General features: G+C 42.1%; 2 protein-coding genes across 4 annotated transcripts in view; one reads left to right on the top strand and one right to left on the bottom strand.

Moving 5' to 3' along the window:
- IDUA (alpha-L-iduronidase) overlaps positions 1 to 22,618 on the bottom strand; it is a 58,411-nt gene extending 35,793 nt beyond the window's left edge. For 2 of the 3 annotated variants that reach the window (XM_075021099.1, XM_075021098.1), the window contains exons 1-2: positions 22,393 to 22,618; positions 19,094 to 19,234 (exon numbers count right to left, since the gene is read on the bottom strand). In XM_075021099.1, coding sequence (XP_074877200.1) covers positions 19,094 to 19,234; positions 22,393 to 22,514 — 263 coding nt within the window. In that variant the 5' untranslated portion in view covers positions 22,515 to 22,618. The remainder of the gene's footprint in view (positions 1 to 19,093; positions 19,235 to 22,392) is intronic. The other variant, XM_075021097.1, reaches the window with a different exon arrangement.
- Positions 9,062 to 12,512, top strand: SLC26A1 (solute carrier family 26 member 1). Its single transcript, XM_075021100.1, has 2 exons — positions 9,062 to 9,697; positions 10,992 to 12,512. Exons 1-2 carry the CDS (start codon positions 9,077 to 9,079, stop codon positions 12,510 to 12,512), a joined length of 2,142 nt encoding a protein of 713 aa, XP_074877201.1. The 5' UTR covers positions 9,062 to 9,076.
- Positions 22,619 to 24,770: the final 2,152 nt, after the last annotated feature.

Genomic DNA, 24,770 nt, shown 5'->3' with positions numbered 1-24,770 from the left:
ACAAAATGTAGGTTCTTCAAAACTAGATTATTTTCACAACTCCTAGAGACAGAATAAGAGACTGCTTCATTTTGTCACTTTTTCCCCACCTGGAATTGTCCTGTCCAGAGATATTTAGCCTCATTTGAATGGTGCTGTGCCTAAACAGTGTTCACATATTACAAAATTATAATTTGAAATTTCTTTCTTTCAAAATTTCAGAAAGTGTTGTTTTTAGGCTAGCTTGAGGCAAAACAAAGTTACAACCCACTGTATATGGTAGGGGTCAAGTGATAACCTAAACATCCTGTAGTACTCTTGGGAGCCTGATATTGGGAAAGGTGCTGTTGGAGAGAAATGCAGAGAGGTCTTTTTCAAAAAAATGTTAAGTGGGGCAAACCCCAATTATTCTGCAAATTCTAGGATTGCAAATACTAGAAGTTACAGAGTTTCCAAATACTGGAAACATGTAAAGGAAAACAGAGTAGGCAAGCTTAATTTGGTCCTGAAGCAGATGGCATGCACATTTTAAGAGGTCATTAGAGAAGATGACTCTTGGTTCTAAGAATTAGGTAGTAAAATGGATGAAAGGGCAAATTTGAGAGACTGAGTTTAAGTCACTCTATCTTCAAGAAAGAAATACCACAGGCCTGAAAAGAAATTAACAGAAGCAATAAAGCCATTTTCTATTCTGTGGTGCACAAGACCAAGGAGACACACTATCTTACTGCCACCAGTGTGCAAAATTCATTATGCAGATTAAGTGCACTACTGCTTCCCTTTTATTCTAAGAGCTACCTTGGGAATGGCAAAGGGACAGGAATGTTTGACAGGACTTTCTACAGGAAAGGGGCAAGAAAGAGGATTTTACTAAGACTTAAATTACCTTCTTTACCTTTTGGGATTAGAATGTCAGAACTACTGTCACCTAGTTTGAGTTCTTGGTAACAGCCAGTAGTTTTAAGAATCCATGACTAGTTTAGCATCACAGAAGTGAGATGAGCTTCCCTTTCTGTTCCACCCTCATGTTGGTGTTTTGACTTTTCATTTCCATAATTTTCACGTTTTCTTTTTATTTTTGAAGAGCAGAAAGCAACTTTTTGTGCTGGGATAAAAGATGATGTTGGAACTTGGCCCTCTGTAGACATGCTTGTGCACTGCACCCCACTGCAAGCACTCCTGCTGGCAGGGAAGGAGGAACCATCTTTGTTTATCCAGCAACACAGCCTTTTTCAGGCCTTGCACTTCCCATCTCAAATTCTTATTGCATGCATGTTCATGTTCTTCCTTGGTTGAGAAACATACACATCTCCTCATCCCTTAGCTTGTAGGCCAACTGAATGCAGTTTCTGTGAGTCCTGGCCTTGTGCCCAATCTGTTAATCTACACTGCCTAGTAACCATTAAACATTACCTATCACCTTTGTTGAGAGGAGGAGATGGATAGGTCTGCACCTATTGAAAGAGCTAAGGTAACAGAGAAGGGACTTGGTTATTTATATACCTCACAAAGAATGAACAGAAAGTCAGTCTTTGTCCTGCTGATTTGCCTATGTTTTACAGTCTTTGATTTACACAGAAGCAACAGAGATCTTGTGATCTGAATGCGCTGATGTGTAGGAACGGAACTCTGACCTCCAGCAGTTCAATCCTATGTGCTGAGCAGAACAGTATTTATTCCAGCCTGCAAAATGCACAAATCTCAGTGCAGTTCTATTCTCCAGTTATTCTAAACTCCAGTTCTATTCTTACACCTTGAATATGTAAAATCAAAAGCTGTATGAGGATGCATAAACCAGATCAAATCTCAGATGAGAAGCAGCTTCAAAGGTCAGAGATGTGCTAGCCTGAACTCAGCATAATTTTTGGATCAGCATTAGTTAATTAATAATCCTATGCACTATTTAAACTCAAATCCTCAGCGAATCCTGCATATATATCCAAGTTTTCAGAGCAGTACAAGTGACAACACACTACCAAGCTGCAAGCTCAAGATTCTATAGCTACCCATTCTTCTCTTGAGGAATATTTAGCTAATAATTATCCTTTATGCAAATAGAGCAATGCTTGACTGAAAACTTTCATTCATTCCAACGTGCAAAACCAGAGCTGAACATTCCTGTCAAAAAGCTACCCAGGTAAGAGATTTGCCTCCCTGCCACACCTCTGAACTCAGGTGTTATTTGTTCTTTGCCTGTTTTCAAAGGTGCAAAACTGCCTCTTTTCAGTTATTTTGCACACTGGTGTTGCTTTTTAAGTTTTGTCATTATTCTGTTCTTCATAAATATTGCTTACAAGGTAGATACTGGGCAAAGGTTGTAAAACATGTAGTCATCTACAATTGGTATGGAAGTAATCTTTCCTGAAAAACCTGGTCTAAGAGTTCAAGACCAGCCATTTGGCTAGTTTTTATTTGCACTTAAGTAAAGTGGCCTATATGAAGCTTATCCAGTTCTCAAATTATTACATTTTTATTAAAACTGAGCATTTTCTTAGTGATTAAATCTCAAAGACTGTTTCCAAAATATTGTCCTTATTGCGTGTAGTAAACCCAAGATACCAGGGAAGGTAACGGGAAAGAGCATGAGAATGGGGTATCAATTTGTTTTTCTCTACAACAGCTTAATGTGACTAGACAAAGTCCAGCAAAACCACAAGGCAGAAAACAGAGCTTAGTGTTTAGCTTTGTGACTGATGACTAAGGTCTTGGAAAGCTGTCTTGAAAGATTTTTTAAAAAAACAGACTTTCACTTTGGACCAGCTACCTTTCCAAAAGCAGGAAGTCTGATTTTTAGGAATGCTCTTTGACCCCACAGAAAATGTATTTTTAGTGGTCATGCCCTAAGCCTCTCCAGAAGAATAACACTGTCTTGCCTTTGAGTGCATGACAATATTTTGACTGGCATGTTCTGGAACCCCTGAACAAAACCAGTTCCTGGAGAACCAGTGAAACTATTTGATCATTATTTCCAAAGTCTGATCATTCTCAAATATGATGTGATGGATCAGCCTTAATAACAGCTGCTGGCTGACTGTGTGAGTTCTATTTTAGCCTGCTCATCACCTCTGGGATTGTTACAAGTCAGTGGCTGTTATCTTACTCACTGGGACACTAGACTGAGAATCCTTGGGAAAATATTAATTGAATCACAGCTGCTGGTTAATGCAGACATTTGAAAAAGAGCCTAACTTGCCTTGGAAATCATAGATCAACTTATAGTTGGAAGGAGAAGTTGTGAATTGGAGATCTTAATTAGAAACACACAAATCTAAAAGATTGCTTGACTCAAAGTAACTCCTTAGTATAGGAATGTTAATTTGTAGATGACTTAGACTAATGTTCTGGCTTTCCTGACTCACAGAGACCAGTAAACTGTAGTATTTTTTCCTCTTTCACTTTTGGATTAGCATAATGTTGAAACTCAACAGGAAAATGCTTTGAAGCCACAGTATGTTCTCCAGATACAGTAAAAAACTAACTGAGCCCATCAAGTTTCACATTATTTCCCTAAAAAGCACTGTGATGTTCTTTGCCTGTAGGCTGTAAGCTTGCTAAGTCAGTGTTTAAATAAATGGTTTTGGGTGCTGGCACCTTGCTTAAGTCTGCTTCCAAGTACATCTAGGTCCTGGTGCTCTAAAGCTGAAAATACAATAGCTTATACAAGACAGAAAGAAATGTTCATTTCACTTGTTCTGTTTTGTCACTTGATCCTTTCTAAAACTCATAGGTTATGTTGACATTTCTAAGTAATTCTGCACAAAAAAAGCAGATTAATAAATCAAAGCAGTAGCTATTGAGGCAGTATTATATTATATGCATTTCAGGGGATATGATTTCAGACTAGTCAGGCCCCACAAACTAAATGTCCTCACCACATCTGTTCAAATCTGTCCAAAGAACAACTGCTGGCTCAGGTTTTTATGCCACCATAAAGGGTCGGAGTGTAGTGGGATGGAGCTTCTGGGTACTTTCCTCTGAAAAAAGTCTGGTTTGCAAGGCAACATGCCTCTGTGCATTGAATCAATGCACTGTAAATGAGGCTAACCAGGGATTTTTTTCAGAACTGTGTTATGCTCAAAACCAGAACAGTAATGTAGTTATAGCCATTAGAGACCAAGAGAGGTTTCTTACAGGCAGAAAAGGTTGCTGATATGAAGGATGAGTAACATGAACAGTTTAACACCTACAAATGTTTAAATCAAATGCTTAGCTAAACTGACGTCTCTCATGTTTTTCTGTGATTTATGCAACAAAAATAGAATGAAACTTCAGATGATAAATACAAAACCTGTTCTACCCACATTAGTTTTCAGCTGATTTTTCATAGGTCAAACATGGAGAAAACTGCAAGCATCACATGGCTCAAAATATATATAGGGCTCTATCCTAACTTACACTTGCAATCACTATTTAAGCAAGAGTGACTGATTCTAGTATAGAATTGTGATACGCTGTCTGACTTCTGCCCCAAATAGAGCATTTAAGAGATCTCTTAGCATAGAGAGGCAGGCTCACAGAGGCAGGCTCACTGTGCCTAGTCCCTCTTGGGCATTCTAGAGATACAGCTTCAGATTTTCTGGTGTACAATCAGGATGGGGAGACAAAAGGATGCAGCAGAATTTTAGGGGGTTGTGTTGTTTCACAAAGAACAACTCATCCAGCCAGAATGGTTACATGTATACCAGCAGAAACTGTTTGCCAAGGAATCTGCAAAGAGAAATCCCACTGAAAGTGTTATGATAAATGTTTCCTCCCCTGCAGAGAGACTTTGTCAGGCCAGTGGCATGGTACAAAGACAGGAAAAAAGGTGGGACTAACGCCAGTTGGAAAGTCAGCCATTTGTTTGGCTTGAATGGTTCTTTGCTTTGTTTCTCTTTTTCACAAGACAAACTGAGTCACTGCATTTAATCTGAAAGAATAAGTGGTTCAGACAGAGGTTCTGCTCAAGCTGGGGGGGGGAAGCTTTTTGCTTTTGCTCATGCAGTCAAGGGCAACTTGAAAAAATTTAACTGTGAAGATTCCAAACATCAAAATACAATTCAAAATAACCAAGACTACTTTTTGTTGTAATGATATGGATGATACATATGTATATGAATGTGCATGCAAGTAACTTTCACTTGTATTAAACAGTTGAGAATGTTCTGATACCAAACTCAAATGCAATGGGTAGACGTGTTCTATGCTATATGCTGCTTCATCTGCACATCCCTGCTAAGAACAGCTCTTTCAGCAAGTGGTGGGAAGCCTTCACTTGAATAAAACGCAAACATTATGTTCTGTGAAGCTCTGTGGAATGAGGGGGTGCCTGAAATAGCGGTTGTCCCTTTTCTTATAAACCACTTAGTATGGGCTGAGCTGAAAATGGGTCAGTGTGGTGAGCCAGTAGAGGAATCTATTTACTGATACCCCTAAAGCTCCTGAATATTGCTTGAGTATTACCACTGTGGAAGGATGATGTTGTATCTCAGTGCCAGAATCACAAGGCTGGAGTCTACCTATGTGCACAGGAGTAGACAGATTTGCTCTCCATCCTCCTGTCTTTGGAGATGGCAAGAGCCTTGGAAGCTCCCAGCTCACTGGTAGTCTGCACAAATGTACAGGGAATAGCATGCAGCCATGGTGGAATCCCATTTTCTTCGGGTGAAGCAATTAAATTATTACTGAGCTATAGGCATCACAACCTCACAATTCTTGGGTTACACAGCTGAAAAATGTTTTGCTGGTAACAACATCCCTTCCATTATTTGGTGTGGCTTTACTATGTTCTAAAAGCAATAACTAAACTCTAAACATTAACAGTGTCTGGAAACAATAACATCGTTTTAGAGCTGAGTGTTTTATAGCTAGCATGTTCATTTGACATGGATTCTGAAAACTTACCTAGCAGAATAAATGCTTATTTATAGGAAGGAAACCCTTATTTTCAGGAGAAAAAAGAATTGAAGAAAATTACCTCCTGTCCGCATTTGGCTGTGTTTTAGCTTGAAGAAATTTATTCCACCAGGAAGGGTTTTTTTGACCTGTGTCTAAAATGCATCAAAACTGCTGAAAAGATACATGCTTTACCATACTAGCTTTTCTGTTTTGTTGTTGGCTTTTACAAAAAGCTACTATTCTGATTATCCAGTAAGGCAGTACAGCCCAGATATATTACTAAATTATCATTCATACACAAGATCTCTTAACAGATTTCCAGAGAAATTATATTTGAATAATCTTATGTATTAAAAACTATTATCATCCCTCAGGAAGCTGCACAAACAATGCATATGTATGAATTTTAATGGGTTTTTTTTTGTAAATACAAATTTACTTGCAAGTAAATTGTGTGAGTTTAGAGAAAGGCAGACAGCAACTGTACAATTAAATATATGAGCCTAGTGTACAGAAGCCAATGAAATCTTTTTTATGTAGCCTATCAAAAGCACTCATTGGATATTGAACTGCCCACTAGCTTTTAAGTACGCAGAACAAGGGCACTGTATTTATTTCTTGGCTGTCTGAATTCACTTGGCTGTAAGAAGTGGGTGGCATTCAAACAGGACTTGCTGTCCTCATGCACAAGCCTCTCATTCTCCAACTAATCTAGGTAAGACAGGAAGTGTTGGGGTTTTGCATCTTAAAAATTAGTGTCTTTATTACAGTTGCTAGCATTCTGTATTTGGTAAACTTTAATCATATGCTCTTAAGTATTTCTCTTGGTGTTGTAACTTCTTTTATCTTTTCTCTCACCTTTGCATTCTAACAAAGACTAGATCCAACCCATTTCCTGTCCAAGCAGATCTTGCCTAGCATAACCACACAGTACATTAGAGTCTAAAGTAAATTTGGCATTACTGATAAAAAATAGCCATCAGTCTTTCTAAATAATTACATTAAATTGTAATTAGTTTTCCCTTATGATGGAAATAAACCTTACTTACAAACATAAAGAAACTTATACAGTGGGAGCTAACAACTATTTAATGTAATTGGGTTGGGTAGAAATCTACTGATTTTTTGAAATATATTTAGACTACTCTGCAGGTCATTTTCAACTTGGACAATCAGTCCACACATCTCTAATAATAATTTCTTTTCTCCCTTTTACCCAATTATTAACAACATACCTGTGACACTTAAACATCCTGTTTCAAATTATGGTTAAATTTTGCATGGCCTTAGAAATCATGCTGTGTCATTTAAAATAATACCTGGCAACTTGTTTAAGACTTTTGCACTAGCTACAGATACGTATCTTCTTATTGTTTTCAATTTGCTGGCAAAAGGTATTTGTTAAAATCTTGAAAAAAAATTGTAAGCAGGACAGACAGAATACTTTATAACAAGCCTCTCTCTATTTGGAGTGCTACAGATCAAAAGCTTACAGGCTGTTGGTAATCTATTCTTTCGCTTACCAACTATGCTTCCAGTTGGACTCATAAGCCCTTTGTTTTTTCTCAGCTTAGAATTCTACACTTTAACTGGGTGCTACCAAACATTAACAAATCAAAATACTCTTCTTAACAACAAAAAAAGTACAAAATTTACACAGAGAATGATGACTTCTGTCACTAGAGTCTAAACTTACCATTAACTGTTAAAAACATTAAAATATACCAACAGAATATTGTGCCAGTGAGTGTACTTCAGGTTTTAGGAAGCTGATGGGTATGGCTTCTGTCTCTAGATACTGAAAGAGGAAAGAAACAGCTTTTACTTGTAAGTGAAGACAAGCTTTGACATTATATTGCAATGTCATAGCTGGCACCAAAAAGCTTTGTTGCAGAGATCCTGGCTGTTTATGGCACTGGGAAAGGCTGGATTTGAGAAGTTGTTCTTTCCTAGAGATTCTGCATACTGTTGTACTAGTACATACTCTCTTCTAGGTCAATATGAATCATTCCTTATCTCCCAGTACTTACATAAGGGCATCCACTCTTCGAAGTCTCTTGTTTCTTTCTACTGCAAACCAGAAGCCAAGATTTGCCATTTGGCAGTCTGACATTTTCCACCTTCCTGCTCCTATCTTTACTTTTAAACTGTTTACGATAGGGCACTTATATGTTTTGCCTCTGAGTCACGTCCCCCCCTACCCCCAAATGATTTATGAATGCACTATGCTAATTTCAACTTAATTTGACAATTGAGTAAAAATACAGAGATTGGGTTTGGTGAAAACAGTTGTGTTTATAGATGAAAGAGACACCAAAAGCACCTCCATCTGGAGAATACAAATTGTCCCAGTCTTTATGTATCAGAAAACTGGTACGCAGGAGAACCATAGGAAACATTGCTGTGTTTGTTCTGCTGCCCACAGAATTATTTGTTATATCTTATTCCCTGGAGAGAAAAGCTAGGTTAACTATGGTTTTAAAGCTGAAAATATTAACATGTAGCACCCTTCTGAGATGGTAACAGACTCCATCATTGTGCATGGTTCATATGTTGCCAAAGTGGTATTTGTGAGGATATGCTTATTAATTAATGGAAGCTGCACATCAAAACAATCTACAATTCAACAGGTTCATGTTATGTAGCAGCTTCTAAGAGTCCATCAATGGTTTGTGTACAAATTTTTGCAGAAGACTAAATTGTTGCTCTCCAGAAAACTCTGCTTTACACGTTCTACTAGCAAAATTTTTCTCCTGCGCATTGAGGACAGCTGCAGTGACAGATCACTATACTACATGTCAGTTCCACATCAATGACTACAAGATGCACTATTAGAAAAAACATGGCCTACCTCACTAGTAAGCGTTTATTTCACACCATCAAGTGCTGCCTCTATTCACAGAGACCTCTATGATGGAGCATTCAGAAGAGCTGATCGAAATATTTGTTGTACAAAGAAATTACTAATTTAACTCCATTTTTCCTTAGTAAAACAAACTGGATTCAAGAATGGGCTTAATCTGCAGATTTATTTCTTAGTGTTATGTGTCACTGGAGCCCTGTGGTAATGTTTTGTTGGGATGATACTTCCTTAAAGGCACAATCAGGTGACAAACTTTGAGTGTTAAGTATCTGTGCTAAAAAAACCTTCACGAACTACAACCTAACAGATGTTTTCATCTCATTGCAGGAACACATACATGAAGTAAGCACTGAGACAATGGAAAGACCACTCGAGGCTACCAGAATGGAAAACAGCACCTCTTCCTGCTTTCTCATGGAAAGAAAGACTCATGTCAAGATTAATAGGAAAGAAGTCATGCTAGCTAAGCTGAGGAAGAGCTGTTCCTGCACCCCAAAGAAGATAAAGAACTTTGTCATGGACTTTCTTCCTGTTTTACAATGGCTTCCCAAGTACCAGTGCAAAGAGTATATTTGGGGGGATGTTATGTCTGGGTTAGTGATTGGGATCATTTTGGTGCCCCAAGCAATCGCATACTCACTGCTGGCAGGTCTGAAGCCCATTTATAGTCTTTACACATCGTTCTTTGCCAACATCATCTATTTCTTAATGGGTACATCCCGTCATGTCTCAGTTGGCATTTTCAGCTTGATAAGCTTAATGGTAGGACAAGTTGTGGACCGAGAACTTCTCTTGGCTGGGTTTGACTTGAATGATGATGCCCCACCAGCCTTGGGTGATGGCTCTCTGCAAAATGACAGTCAGTCCAACACAACTGCCTTCAACCTTACAATTGCAGGGATGAATGCTGAGTGTGGAAAAGAATGCTATGCTATTGGCATTGCTACAGCCTTGACATTTGTGGCTGGAGTGTATCAGGTAAGTGGTTACTGACATTCAGAGGCAAGGTATGAAGTTCTTAAAGCTTCTTTGCATGACCTAAGCTTTGGTTTGACTCTCTTTCAATGAGATACAGCATCAGTTCACCTGAATGACCTTGGACTGTTTATTCCAGGAAGCCTAACTGTAGGCACCTCAAAGAAAGCATGAGGTAGGCAGTTTTCCTAGCTACTAGCAAGCACAGGTAAAACAAGAGTTTTCTGCAAGACCATTAACATTGTTTTGACACTCTGCTGCCTCTTGGCCTTGCTGCTCTCATGGGACCATGAATCCAATATAGATCTTACCATAATGGAAATTCCCAGGTAGCTGTGTACTTCAACAATGAAGAAATAATTCTGTTTCCCTAGGTACTTTAAAAAAGGTGCAGACGCACTCATCTACTTCTACGCAGGTTCAGAATGTGCTGCTCAGTCTTTTGCTAGTGGGTACTATGTTCTACCAAACTGCTGTCTAAAGGTAATTCAGAAGCAGAAAGGACAAGAGGTGAAACAGACTAACATACTTTTCAGACAATGGCTGTGCTGGACTTTTTGAGACTTAACTAACATGCTGCCCATCACAAGGATATCAAAAGAACACAGAAGGAAGCATGAACATACTTACCTATTAATTGTATATATATAAACTAAGAAAGAGCTAGCTATCTTCCTGTTTACTAAGAAATTTCAGGTCACATTTATGAACAACAAAATGCCCTGGTGCAGCTATATTTTCCAAAGCCATCAAAGGAAGGAGAAGCAACTAGTTAAGGACAGTATCCTGGGATCTGGGGAAGTTTGTGAGCTCTTCTGCCACCTCTGACCTTAGGTATGCCACAAAGGCTGTTTGTGCTCCACTTTCCCTTCTGTTCACAGGTCTAAAATTAAAAGCTGTTTAATATGACAGTGCCACTTTATTCACTTTAAGACAGGAAAAAAGAAAATTGGCTTTCGTATAACAGAAGCATTTTAAGATCCACTGTTCTTTTGCGTGGGAAGTAAAATTCAGAGAAGCCACTTCAGCAGACTCACTTCAAACCAACGTTTGATTGACCCTGTCTCAAACTCCTCATTCACCACTTGATTTTGTAGTATCCCACAACAGTAAAAGGAATCATACATATTAAAAGCAGATTGGAAACATCAAAGGATAATTCATGTTTTAAGATTCCAATAGCCAAATGCTATCTGCCTCCAGCTAGTTCTCTCCCACCTGTACTTAATTATTCATAGCACCATTTAAGGCTTATCTTTTTTTTTTCTTTTTTATTTTTTTTTCTGTGTCTCCTCAGGTTCTAATGGGAATCTTTCGTCTGGGTTTCGTATCTATGTACCTATCTGAGTCTGTACTAGATGGCTTTGCAACTGGTGCCTCCTTAACCATTTTAACAGCTCAAGTGAAGTATCTGATTGGAATAAAAATCCCACGTAGCCAAGGGCATGGGATGCTTGTTATTACTTGGATTAACATTTTCCGGAACATTTCTCAGGCTAACCTTTGTGATGTCATCACAAGTGCCATTTGTATTGTGGTGCTGGTCACTGCTAAGGAACTGGGAGATCGGTATAAGCATAAGCTGAAATTTCCTCTTCCCACAGAGCTGGTAGTTATTGTTGTGGCAACACTGGTGTCACACTACGGCAAGCTAAATGAAGTGTATGCATCCAGTGTTTCTGGAGCTATTCCAACAGGATTTATTCCCCCCAAGGTACCAAATTTCAACTTAATGCTGCGAGTTGCTGTAGATGCTTTGCCTCTTGCCATAGTCAGCTTTGTCTTCACTGTATCCCTTTCAGAAATGTGTGCAAAGAAATATGCTTACACCATCCGAGCCAATCAGGAAATGTTTGCTGTGGGGTTCTGCAACATCATTCCTTCATTCTTCCACTCTTTTGCAACCAGTGCAGCTCTAGCAAAAACACTTGTCAAAACATCTACAGGCTGCCAGACTCAAGTCTCTGGAGTAATTAGTGCAATGGTGGTTTTGCTGGTGCTGCTTTTCTTGGCACCTCTCTTCTACTCCTTGCAGAAGTGTGTCCTGGCTTGTATCATCATTGTCAGCCTCAGAGGAGCCCTAAGGAAGTTCCGAGATGTGCCAGCACGGTACCATGTGAATAAGGTGGACACACTTGTTTGGGTTGTTACCATGTCGGCCTCTGCCTTGATCAGCACAGAAATAGGGCTGTTAGTTGGCATTGTTTTCTCCATGTTATGCATCATTGTTCGAACACAGCGGCCACGGACAGCCCTGCTTGGTCAGATCCAAGACACCAGCTTTTATGAGGATGACTTAGAATATGAAAATCTCTCTTCTGTTCCAAAGGTCAAAATATTCCGTTTTGAGGCCCCACTTTACTATGCAAATAGAAACTACTTCCTAAAGTCTCTGTACAGATTGACTAACTTAGATCCTAACCTAGAAGCTGCTAGAAGGAAGAAATATGAGAAGAAGGAAAAGCAGCATCTGAAAAAGGGAGGTGACACAACTGCTAATGGACTGGGCATCACAGACACCATTCTGCAACTAGTTCCTAAACAAATTGATTTCCAAGCCCTCGTTGTAGATTGCTCTTCCATCTCATTTTTGGACACCACTGGAGTTAATACTCTAAAGGAAATCCTGAAAGACTACAAGGACTTAAACATTTCTGTTCTCCTGGCTTGCTGCAATCCCTCAGTGATAGACTCTCTGAAAAGAGGAGGTTACTTTGGGAAAGATTTTGGAAGTATGCAGGAAATGCTTTTCTACAGTATACATAATGCTGTGCGGTTTGCAAAAGACCAAAAGCTTCCAGCAGATTGCTCAGTTTAATCCCATGTCTTCCTTGATGACTCACTACAGAAGTGAGAGACGGGGAGGGGCAGTTTGCAATAATTAAATTATCAGACACACTGTTGGCTGTGTACAACAATGGGCCTACAAGCCATTCTCCCCTGAAGAGCTCTACTGTTTGTCAGATGCGACATAGAACAGCCACTGGGGATGCAGTCCAGGACCAGGATGGAACAGGTTGGATTATGACCTGCACCTTCACTTTAAAATGCAGGTGATGTGCAATAGGGCAGTTTGGGATTGACTTCCTCCTTGTGCCATGATCACCCAACATACACGTCGTACGACTGTTGTGCTAGAAAGTCTGCCCAGTGCCAGCTGACTCTCCCAGTGGTTTAATGGCTGGTTTGTGTTAAGAGGGTTAAGCCACCTCCATGAAAATGCAATCAATCTAGCACTTTGGACACATAATAGTTTAAATTCTGGCTTGAAAGGCCCTGCCCCTTCCATCATTCTAGGTGTGCTCCTAAACAGCTCCCACTGCCTGCATACAAATAAAATGTGTAAAATATTGTGGAATGTAGCATGTCTCTCCACCTTGATTACACAAGCGTAGTGACACAACCTGCCACAGAGAAGAAACCATGATCCGTCACAGGTTCCTCTCAAAACTATCATTTCCAAAAATTATTGCTGGTGTCACCTGTGTTATTGGTTTCCATCTGTGGTAATTAGTCATTGAATGTTACCCTAATGATGCTGGAAGAAATATGACTCTGATGCACAATTTTATAACTACTAAGTGCATAAACAGGATTAAGAAAAATTAATGGCTTTAACTGGCAGTCATACAGTCACCCAGGTAGTTGTACCATCCTGTAAAAATAAGTTGCCTCTGGTGGGTGGATGCAACTCCAATTCAGGGACACATAAGGACCATCAAACATAAAACCTCAGAACTGTGATGCAGCACAGCATTTTCCTCCTACAGCTGCCTGCCTGGGCGCAAAGAAAATCAGGAGAAAAGACGGTAGGGTGGGAAGGTAAATCTGTAATCTGCCTAGAAGGGGAATGATGGGTCAGTCAGAACTGCCTCGCTGGTCTTCTCTGACACAATGCTAATGAAAATTTACAGTAGCACATCCAGGCCAAGTTGTGTAACCCTATATGCTGGAAAAATTCCACCACTCTTTGTACATACTACAGACATTTTGGTGGTGGTTTTTTTTCCTCCTATCATATTATTCTTTGATTTGAGGTCCACTAAACCATGTTTTCCAGCGCTGGGTTACCTTCTATAACAATTTGCATTAATTGCTGTTCATTCTGCTTTGTGTCAAATGATAACCCCAGAGTCAGTTGTGTTGTTATATATGCATGGTCTGTCTTTACAAATAAGCACAGATTTAGATTTTGATTGTAACACAGCTAGTACTCAGTGTTCTGGCCCATGGCACTGGCAGAATATCCTCTCTCATGCTCAAGCTTACAATTACCTGCACGAAAGGTAGGGCAGCTGCCCTGTCTTTCTCTCCTTATTCATGGCTGGTTCACACACAGCATCAAGCATGGAAGGAAATTCTATCACAGCTGTGCCTCTTACAAGTAGCAGACTCTAGAAACAGGTTCCATGTATGCAGAAGCCACTGTGCCATTTAAAAAAAAGTCAGCTCAACACATCATGTGACTTGCTTATTTCAACTTTTCAGGTCACTGAATGAAAGAACACTCAAACTGAGGTTCTCCAGGTGCCCCAGAGCCTGTCTGGCTCTCAAGAGCAAGTATTTTGTTAAAGAAAAAGCAGTGCATTCCCAAACAGCAAAATAAAAAAATGTCTTCACAGGGACTGAGAATAGCACAATTAGGTAAGTGATTCAATGATAACATTTTCAAGCACTCATTATAAAAAAGCATATCAGCTGCACACTGTTAGTACTGCCCAAGCAGTAAAACCTGACAGAAATGTCTGTCAAGAGATTAAAGGATTGACCATTGGCAGAATTTTCCTGCCATAAAACAATTTAATTACCTTATTCTTTAAATTGCTGACTTGGTATGACTTGCTCCTTTCTGTCATAAAAGCAAATGGGCAGAGACCAAGGACAAAGTATTGCTTTGTGTCTGCTTTTCTTTGTAACCATTTTTCATGAGGGAGTACCTCTTTTAAGTCCTTCCAGGGCCTAGCATGAGGAAGTGGGTTTACATGAGTTACTGCCAGACAATATCAATATAGATAGTCTTAGGCTGTTGTGCCAAAGCAAGCTGTCATTGGAAGTCAAATAAAATTGTTTCAGTACAGAAGAACACACACCCCAGCAATCTAGACTTCTTTTAACTTTATGGGTCAAGCTACCAGCCTAGAACATAAAGGAAAAAATGCAAAAAAATAGCCTTAATTCTAGATGAATCTCATTTTAAAAGAAAAAAAGAAAAAAAGAAAAAAAGAAAGAGAGATTCCAATGGAAGGTGTGTCCTTGCAACAGTTTCTGGAGAAAAATTAAGAGAGGCTGCCCTTCTCTTATCCAGCAGGCTGAGAAATTAGTCAAAAGTCTCTTTTTCACCATATTTATTGTAAGAATGGCACCGAAGGATACCTAAGCAAAGAAACTTGGCTATGCATAAGAGGCAGGGTAAGCTTTAAGACTTTTACTAGGAAGAAACTATTGACCAGAAGAAACCATGAGAACAATTTTCTGTTTCAGTTTCATTGGCAGAGCTGGCTCATGATCAAGGTGTTGAGCTGGACAATGTCAAACACAGCAAGGGAACAGCTTTTAGTGCTATGATGTAGGGATGCTGAGAGACTGTAAATTATTGCTAAGGAGTATGTAAAAGTAACTAAAAAAACCAAGCCTTTTTCTGGCACATTTATGTCTTCTATACCGCATTACACCAAGATTAAGGGTATGAAGACTGAAAATGTTAAAAACTGCTGATTCTCTTCTGTCCTGTTCTACCATGAATTGGGTACTGTGACTTGGAGGGAAGCTGGGGATGGGCTTCTAATTCCAGTTAGGTTAATATTAATGCTGAAATAAAATCATTATATGCCTTTTAGGAAATGTTATATCTATCATGTAGATTGACTATATTTTTGTTCACTGTGGTGCCTTGTATAAATCATGTATCCAACAAACTTTAGTGCCGCTACACAAGAAGAGGAAAGGGTTCTTAACTTGTGGACTATGTGGGTCCCATGGCACTGGGCAAAGAGTTGGGAGTCTTCACCTCAAACTCTCCTGTTGACTAGTGCAGCATGGCCAGAATGTGTGGTCTAGGTGTCAAAATGGCTGTATTTATTGGCACTGGTAACTAAGAACCAGTGGACTGTCCAGTCCATGAAAGACATGTTAGATTCCCTCATAACCATGCATATTCCTGTGTCACATGACCTAGAGACAAATAAGTGCTTCTGGTTGGAAAATAAAACTAGCAGTTCTTTGAAAACAGTTTGCCTCATGGTATCCTTTCATGGGTGGTGAAATAACAGGATAACTTGGAATAAAGAAAAATATAAGAGGTGGGTTTGCTGTCTTAGAAAAGTGTTAAAATACTGGGATGCACTTGGCATTGGGGGATTGGAAGACATAATGAGAAAAACCATTACAGAAGTGAGAAGGGGAAGGTGGCAGTCTTTTATTTGAGCACATCTGCTTCTTGAGAGGAACATTTATGGCACCTTTTTAGAGATAGGACAACTGTGAGGAAAAGCAATGCCTGTATCTGTCAGCCTTTCACAGAGGTGGTATTGCCTAGTCCTCTGTTTTCTGTAAGTGCTCCTCTTCAGTCAAGTACCCACCATCTACCATCACCTTCCAAGAAGTCTTCTCGACCACCAACCCCATGACATAACACAGTTTTGCTGTTACAGGGTTCTCACTCTAAACCTCTTTCCATCTTTCTGGAAATCGCTGGTTCAGGAAGAGAATTGCACATGCACAGAATTCAGCATCAGCACTGAACTCCTGTTCAGACTTGCATTCTTGCCCCTGTTGCTTCTTTCAATCCCAACGTTTGTCTGCAGGCTCCATGCTCTCTCCCTTTCCAAACCATTGCTGCCACTCAGTCTACTCGCTGTCCTTCCACAACTTAAATGTATTCTTGTCTTTGACAAATGCCCATTTTTGCAAAATGAGCAGTTTCAGCTTAGTTCTAAACAGTAGCGAAATTTCTAATTTCTGCATGTCAAAGCTGGGCTAAATACTGAGACTAGTGGGTTAGAATCCTACTCTTGAGGCACTACAGCTTTCCTGGGACTTCTTGCTTGACTGCTAAGTTTCTATGCTCCCAGAATTTTGATTGCATCAAGGACTCAGTGCCTCACTCCCTACAAAGGCTGAGCGGAATCCATGACAGACACATTCCTTTCCCTCAATCATTTGGAAAGCCCAATCCAACACATGGCACAGCTGAGACAGGCTGCCAAGAGGCCTTTTGGCCTCTAAGTGTAGATGTAGCTACTTTCTTTTCAAAGGTACTCACTGTTTTTTCTGTAAGTCAGTTCGTTACAGAAACCTGAAAGAGCCAAGCCATCTCTCAGGACAAACCCCTAAGATAGGGACTCCAGCAGTGGTGACCAGTGACAGTTGTCCTTGCCCCTGCTGGAGCTGGGTCACTGCAAGAGTGAGTACAAAACCTATAGCCCAGTAAGAGAGGGAGACACAGCACAGAAAACGGTGTTTACTGGGACACTTCCACAGGGAAAGATGGAAGGGAGAAGCTGTGTTACCTGCTATATTCACAGATGGACTAACATACAGAGGCAGCTCTGGCATACAGATGCAATACTCATCTGTGTGCAGGACCTCCAAACACCTTCCCAAACAAACCTAAATACACAAGCACACCTTAAAACCTAGGAAGAAAACTTCTCCTGTTTCTAATGTACACCCTGAAACCCACTACTCCTCTGCTCACATCCCATTTCTGGAGTTTGCGCTCTCCCTCCCCTTGTTGCTTCCCAAGACTTAAAACTGGTAAATTCCCATCCTCCTGTGTCTGGGACAGCAGATGCAGTAATGATGTGAATATGCTCATTGTAAATTGTAATGATTGTAAATATGCTCAGCTCAGCAACAGCCTGAGCCAGGCAGAACTTTAAGAGCTATTACAACTTTTGATGGGGTTCTTATGGTTTGTCTTTCCTCACAGACCAATCACTCCTGTTCTAGGCATCTGTATTTGGTTCTTTCCACTGGGCATGAGTCTGTTTAAGCTGAGTTAAATGGGACTTGAAAGGCAAGGAATTCCAGCGTTGTTCTGACATGCATTTCCCTAGAACTAGAAATGCTATTATGCATATGAATCCTTTGGAAGAGGGTATTAACTGGTATTAACTAAAGTCACCCTGGTTTAGTTGTTACTACCTGTCACTTGATGCCACACACAGGTGGGTTCAGGATGCAAAAAGAAACTCCCAAGTTAAGTGGAAGGAAGATAGCAATAGTAATAACATAGCGGCAGCTTTCATTTGGACCTCTCAATGAGTCAGGCTTGTTTTAAACTTTGTGGGACTTCTTTTGCTGTATCATGTCTTCTAAATTAAAGGACACAAAAGTAAGCCATCTTTCTAGTCCCCCAGCACTGCTCTTAGAACAGCTAATGGTTAGCAAACCACGTAACAGGATGGGTGAGAAGTCTTGTTTGGGACAGTATTGCCACATGAAATGCTTTGGTAAGGAATGGACTGAATTTATGCCTATTCCATCCCATTCCTGGCTTTTGCCAAAGACTCATCTAACCTGGAAAGGGAGCATAACACTGTGACCTGCATATTAAAAGCAGACCTACGGCCAGGGGGAGCTCTAGGTACCCATGTGGACAGCCAGGATGTGGACAGGAGCTGAAGTCTCAAAGTCTGGCTTCTCCCAGCAGTTCTTCTCAGAACTAAGTAGCTGCTGGTGCTACCACACTAAGACCAAAGTCTGCTAGACTTGAAGGAACTGCAGTGATAACACCCAGTACGAGCCTTGAAAACAGTCAGAATGACTGTTGCCTGGCATCTAGCTGAGAGCTCTCTCCATAACACTGGGCATAGATGACCTGACTGCAAAGCAGAACTCTTCCTTGCTTAAGGAACCATTGGAGACTCCTCCAGAGCTCTCTTTTCAAGGTTGTGCCAAGCAGTATTTTGGAAAGGATGCACCCAGTTCAAAAAAGCTGCACTAGAACCTTGTACATGCAATGGTCCATGAAACCTCTGCTAGCCTGAGGACTCTCTGGAGGTCATGGTACAACTGGGAATCAAGATGCTGACGCCTGGACATGCCAGCAGGTGAGAAGTGGAATGACTGTAGCATATGACCCGAGATGGTCTTGGTAAAACTTGACCAGCACATCCAGAAGACTCTTTAGATGAAAGGAAACCTTAAACTGCTCCTTCACCTGTTTTTAGGATGTAATGCAGGCAGGTTAGCCCCATCTTTCTCAATACAAGCTCTCTCTTTCTTAATCTTATCCACCCCCAAATTGATTCCCTTCCATTGGCACTTACCTGACTTCCAAGGAAGCAAAGAAATGCCCAGCTTGCAATTATACTAAGATAAATATCAAAATGAGCAGCTGTTGGACACTTTAATGTGTCACATTTTTCCAGATTTTGACTTGAGGTGTTTGCTTACCTGAGAGCAACTAATTCCAGTAACCAGTGAATTCGAACTTGTTCAATGCCGCCATGTGGAACAGAAGAAATGTAGGCAAGGTTCATCTCTTGGTCTTTGCTCAGGTCAAATAGGTCAGCACGGCTGTGAGGTAAAGGAGGGCTTCAGGAAAGGAGGGACAGAAAAGAAAAAACACATTCCAACATTAACTAGCAGCTCCACTGGGTATCCAAAGATCCCTACACTAAGTCCCTCTACCACCTGCAAAATCCTCCCTGGCATGAGAAGCACTGTCTAAAACAAGATGAAAGCAAAATGGAGTTGCAGGTTATTTGGGACTAACTGGCTACACATGTAGTTTGGCGAAGCAGAACACAACTTGGGTGCATCTCATTGCCATGCTCAAAAGAAAGTATTACAAGCAGTCATTGCTGCACAGACAGCAACATCAAGCAGCAGTGGCCTGAAGAAGCCATACAATGACAGTCATCTTGTCTCTGAGTAACTAATGTCTTTTAGGCTTTGGAGTGGAAGTCAGACTTGCTGAGGTCTGTAGTAAGACAAATATGGGCTTGATCTTCCTGCTGAAGTCTATGCAATGACATCAACTCTTGCTCTGCTGTGGAAGCTGCACTTGTTAGAAGCAGAATTAGACCTCAGAGCTTCTACATTCTTCGGCCATGTTCAACTCACCCCTAAGCATAAGGAAGCCCAGGAGTATGTGACTTGAGGTTTCTATGCTTGATGCTGTAAGCAGTTTAACCTGCTCACAGCTATACAGCAATGATCATGTTAACATGACTTTGGCGTCTACTTATTCCACTGCAATTAACATAACACTGGGGCAAATTTCTGCTGCCTCTATCTCCACAGATAAATAGCTCCAAGATGATCCCACTCCCACCCTCCCACGATTCAGAAACTTAGAACGCTGCCCAGTTCACTGAGTTTGGGCAACCTTAGAGACTCTCATTAAGCCTCCTGGTAATGTGCAAATTCTGAGTGTTAAAGCATTTGTATTATAAGAAAGATAAAATAACATTGTCCCCAAGGTTTGGTAAAATATTTCCACATGTCTTCACACTGCAAAGAGAGATGACTTGTGCTCTAACTACAGACTGTATATTAACTGTGTAAGTGAAAAAACTTTGCGTTGCTGTGATCTGTCTTCTCTGATGGGTGGATCAGCTCTGTGCTGATTGTAACGATGCAGGGAAGAGTCATACTGTCATCCCCTCCTCTGTGCCCCTCCACATACACATCCCACCTCCAAGGACCCCATTGAATGAACCTGCTACTATATAGCCATCTGTGCACAAAGCGGGAAAAGCCTGACCCCACCTGGACAAGAACTTGATGCAACTTTTGTCTTAGCTGCTAAGACACTGCCTATCTATTACCCCATCACCTGCATCCTTATTTGAAAGTGCAAGTCTTGACACAAATTACATCCTTGTACTTCATACAAATTAGCCAGGACACGTGAACTCCTCTGTGCAACTTCACTTAACATCATCCCCCTGAGATTGCTTGAAGTCACAAGTGAGACTGCAAAGTTACCGATTCTACTCCTACTAAAAATGTATCAGCCATTTGGGTCTTTTTAATTGTTCCAGTTGATAAGGACAATGTTAACTGTTGGTTTTTGAAGGAGTGCATTACTACTACTCTGAGATTCAAACTTGCTTCAGTTCAAGCAGTTGCAAAGATGGAAGTCAAGGCATAAAGCATTCACATATTTTTGCTTAGTCCACACTGAATAAACACTCTGAACTTCACTCGGCTAGAGAGAAATCTAGCAGAAACCATCACAAGATACAAAAGAAAGCCAATAGAACAGTCGGGTTTGTTCAGTATCTGCCCTTTCCTGTTCTGAGTGGACAGTGCCCATCCCAGAGAACATCAAGCCTTGCATTCTCCCAGGCTTTATCAACTGCTGATCCACAGCTGTGTATTTGCCCAACTGTCTGAAACTGTGATGCAGAAAAGAAGCTTTAACAACTGGAATCCAGTTGTCTCACAGGATGAGCTTTCAAGGGAGCTGGGATCCTACAGCTTGAGAAATACCAGTGTTGGCCAGGTGTTACAACTGAGTAGCTGCTGACCCATGGAGAGCCTCTCCCTCTGCTACTGCTCCTCTGGCTTCCCCTCACATGCTTTCCATGTTTGTAGCTTTACAAAGTTTCACACAGTTAAAATCATGGGTGTTTCTTGGGCTGCAGTTTAAATGGGCAAAACAGACTATATTTTAGGGCAGTTTTTCATTAATGTTTCCTAACATTGCAATTAAAATTAAAAACCAAAACAGTAAAAGAAAAAAAAATCCAGAAAGCCCAAACATTCCTCTTCATCAGAATGTATTTTTGGTCCTGTTCTGTTTTCTCACCAACATGGAAAACGAATGGACAATTTTTCAAGTTTTGCTTTAGACTACCTTTATGTATCATACCAAAAAAATGCACAAATTCCTTTTTGTCCAAAGCGCACACTGCTGATTCCATCCCTTTTGCATCTCTTTTTCCCACAACTGTTATTTAATCCACTGTATGCCAAAATGAAGGAGGTCATAATGAGTTTAGAGCAAGATACTAAGATGGCTGAGGAATATACCGTCTCTTGCTTTTGAGCCTGCTAGAAGCCTTCACGTATCTCACAAAACTTGAAGCCTGTTCAACTCCAGTTAGCTCAGCAAGACTGGGCTTTCTCCAAGAAGCAAAGCACTACCAGGATATCAAGCGGTGGAGCTGGGATTTATGCATGCTCCCACCCATCCCCCTGACTTAGCTCAAGCTGACTCACTGGCCACATTAGGAAGATGGTGCGTGTTGAAAGTGTCTTGGAAGAAGAACAAACTCCTAGAACAAACAGGCAGGGAAGTTTTGCCTTGGCCTATTTAGGGACTGTGACAATGGAAACACTGAAAAGGAACGGGAATGAGTTCCGAGTATGAGCAGATGTGCTGTGCTAGGGAAGAGGAAGAACTCCACCTATCCGAGGGCCCTGGAGGCAAGAGAGCAAGTCAGAGAGGGGATGTCGACTGGCCTATCTTCTGATCCGCTTTGTTTACACTGACTAGCCACGTCCCACGACCAGCTCCAGGCAGGTAACGCCCAATGGGCTAAGCAGCAACGGGCAGCAAGGTGCCGGGCTCTCCGACCCCACTGCAGCAGGCCAGGTTCCTCCAGAAAGGCCGCGTCCTCACACCCTGGGGATCCTCTGCTTGAGGAGGGCTAGGGGCAGCCGCCTCTCACCCCGCCTGCTTCTCGCCAGCGGTGCGTGGCCTACCGCCGGGCGCTGTCCGCAGAGCTCTGCGCGCTTACCAGAAGCCAGTGCTCCTCCAAAAGTGCTCCAGGGGCCGCTGGGTTCGCCGGACGTCCACGTACGCCACGTACGCCGCGCAGCCCGCGCCCAGCTGCACGGCCAGCCAGAGCAGCAGCCCCATGCCGGCACGAGGAGCCGAGCCCAGCCGAGCCCAGCCGAGCGGCACCGGCGCCCGCTACCGACGCAGCACGGACGCGACGCCAGGCGACCGCCCCCGCGGGCGCGCGCCCCCCACGGGCTGCCGACGACCCTGTGGTGAGCATAGGTAGTCCGCTTCAGGAAGCGCAGGTCAGGTAATTCGGGTGGTAACGTCTCCGTCTGGAGCCCAGGCGTCTCGTACTTTTGTTGTTCTGGCGCAGCAACCGACCAAGAGTTAGTTACTTCCCTGAAGCTGCTGCACGGCGTGCAGTTATTGCCGTTGCATTTCTCTTACACACCACATGAGGGAAGTATACTCTTACGCTGTTGTTACGTCCTCGTGCTCTGTGTTGACAAACCTGTAGGGAAGAGTGTAGTACTGTGTAGTGGCGCCGGTGACCGAAACAGCCTTCCCCGAAAGAACATATTGTCAGGATTGAAACTTACGTCCGTTTTTTCATTGTAAACATGATCTCAGTATGGCAAAGAGCTTTAAATGCACTTTGTAATATTATAGAGAGGCTGTAGATTGACTTGCTAAATGCTTATGTCTTATGACGTGTATCCGAGGACTGGGTTTTCCACGGGGGTGGGACTCTCTTCCGAAGGATCCCTCTCCTTTATGCGTTGTACTGCCTTCGGGAATCTCATCAAGCCTTGCCAACTAGAAGGAGAATGTGGGGAATTGGGCCTCCCTTCCACATCCCCAAATACCACAGTAGCATCTCATTTTGTGTTCGTTAGTTCTGACTAATTGGGTGGATGGGGTTCTTAAGTCTGGTTTCCTGTAGAGGCTTTGGATTTAGCAAGGGAAATCATGGGCCCCTGTAACTGTGCCCACACCGCCCACACCAGGGAAACTGCAGAGAGCTGCCAAGCAAAGAGCTGGACTGCAGATGATCTCCAACAAGAGAACAACGTGACAACTGTGTTCATGGAAATCAAGGCTCAGTCCCAGGGCAGCAACCAGTATTTGCCACCCTGAAAGCTCTGGTATTTCAGCCCCTTTCACCAAAGCTCCCCCTGAAGCAGTTGTGCCAGAGCTAGCAGGGGGGAAGTCAGGCAGCTATTTACTCCTCAGCTCAAGAATATTGCAACTAGGAAAGGATTTTGCATGAGTAAGTTTATCCCATGTGTAATCCTGCTTGAGCCAGGAGGTTTCCTGTCTCAAAAGGAGTGGCAAACTGGGACCATCCCTAAGAAATTGCAAAGTGGTTTGGTTCTGATTGCTGATACGTTATTCCTCTGTTTGCAGCTTCGTCTGCCTCTTGAGGCCTTCAGTTCCTGGGGAGCTTGTTGTGAACTTACAAGGCTCACAGCCAAAATTTAGGCAACAGCATTATATCCCCGAGGCTTAGGTAGGAATGGCGATCTGGCATTGTGACTTGACTCTGGCAATGGGGATTTCCCTGAATTTCCCAGGGCTGCTCATGCTGTGGCTCAGCTTCAGTACTCCAATGCCTTGGAAGAGCAGCAAGGCCCAAGCTGATCTCTAGTGAGGTTTCCATGCAGGATATTTAAGAGATTGCCTTATCCTTACAGGAAATGCCAGTTTGGCAGGCAGGCTTCTGCAGGGGGATACTTGTTGCCTCCAAACTCTGTTTTCTGAGAAGACCTGAGGAAGGTGTTAAACAGGTAGTAGACGTGCAAACTCAAGTGGGATCTGACAGCCTGGAGGCCAATAGGCAGAGAAGTCAGCCCTATGCTGCTAGCTGCACCCTGAGCTAGGACAGCAACTGCCTTTGGGGTCAAGGCTGCTGCCTTGGCTTCTGTGACGGCTGCAGGCTTTTTGCCAGCTGTAAAGCATGGTGCATGGGAGGAAGGACCTCACTGACACTGCTTCTCTTGTTGGCTTCCCCTCCAGAGGGATAGGCTGGGGGAGATGAACATCTGACTACCAAATGTCATACTGTGGTTTGCTGCTTATTAACAGCAACCCTTCACCTCATTGCCTTTAAGTGTGGAGGGTTCACTGCGGGGCAGGCACAGATACCAGCAGCTCCAGCACCTAGCTGCAATGGGCATGGAAGCTATCCCTTGCAGAGGAGCCAAAAGCTCAGCCCCCAACCAAAGACCTACCAGCAAGTTTCAGCAAAAAGATATTTACAAGGGAGAAACCCCATGAACCCCATGGTTTCCTACCACAGACTGTCCCCAATGGCATCAGGAAGGCCCTGGAGACCACCCTGACTTTCTGTCAGACTGCCAAAACAGAGCTGTTGTGTTTCAGCTTGGCTGA

This window comes from Buteo buteo, chromosome Z (genome assembly GCF_964188355.1).
Source record: "Buteo buteo chromosome Z, bButBut1.hap1.1, whole genome shotgun sequence".
Taxonomy (NCBI): Eukaryota; Metazoa; Chordata; class Aves; order Accipitriformes; family Accipitridae; genus Buteo; species Buteo buteo.
This window is presented reverse-complemented; position numbering and strand designations above follow the sequence as displayed.

Coding starts and splice junctions, on each gene's coding strand:
- SLC26A1 (XM_075021100.1), top strand. CDS start 9,077: ATGGAAAGACCACTCGAGGCTACCAGAATGGAAAACAGCACCTCTTCC. Junction 9,698..10,991: donor TTGTGGCTGGAGTGTATCAG/GTAAGTGGTTAC, acceptor GTGTCTCCTCAG/GTTCTAATGGGAATCTTTCG.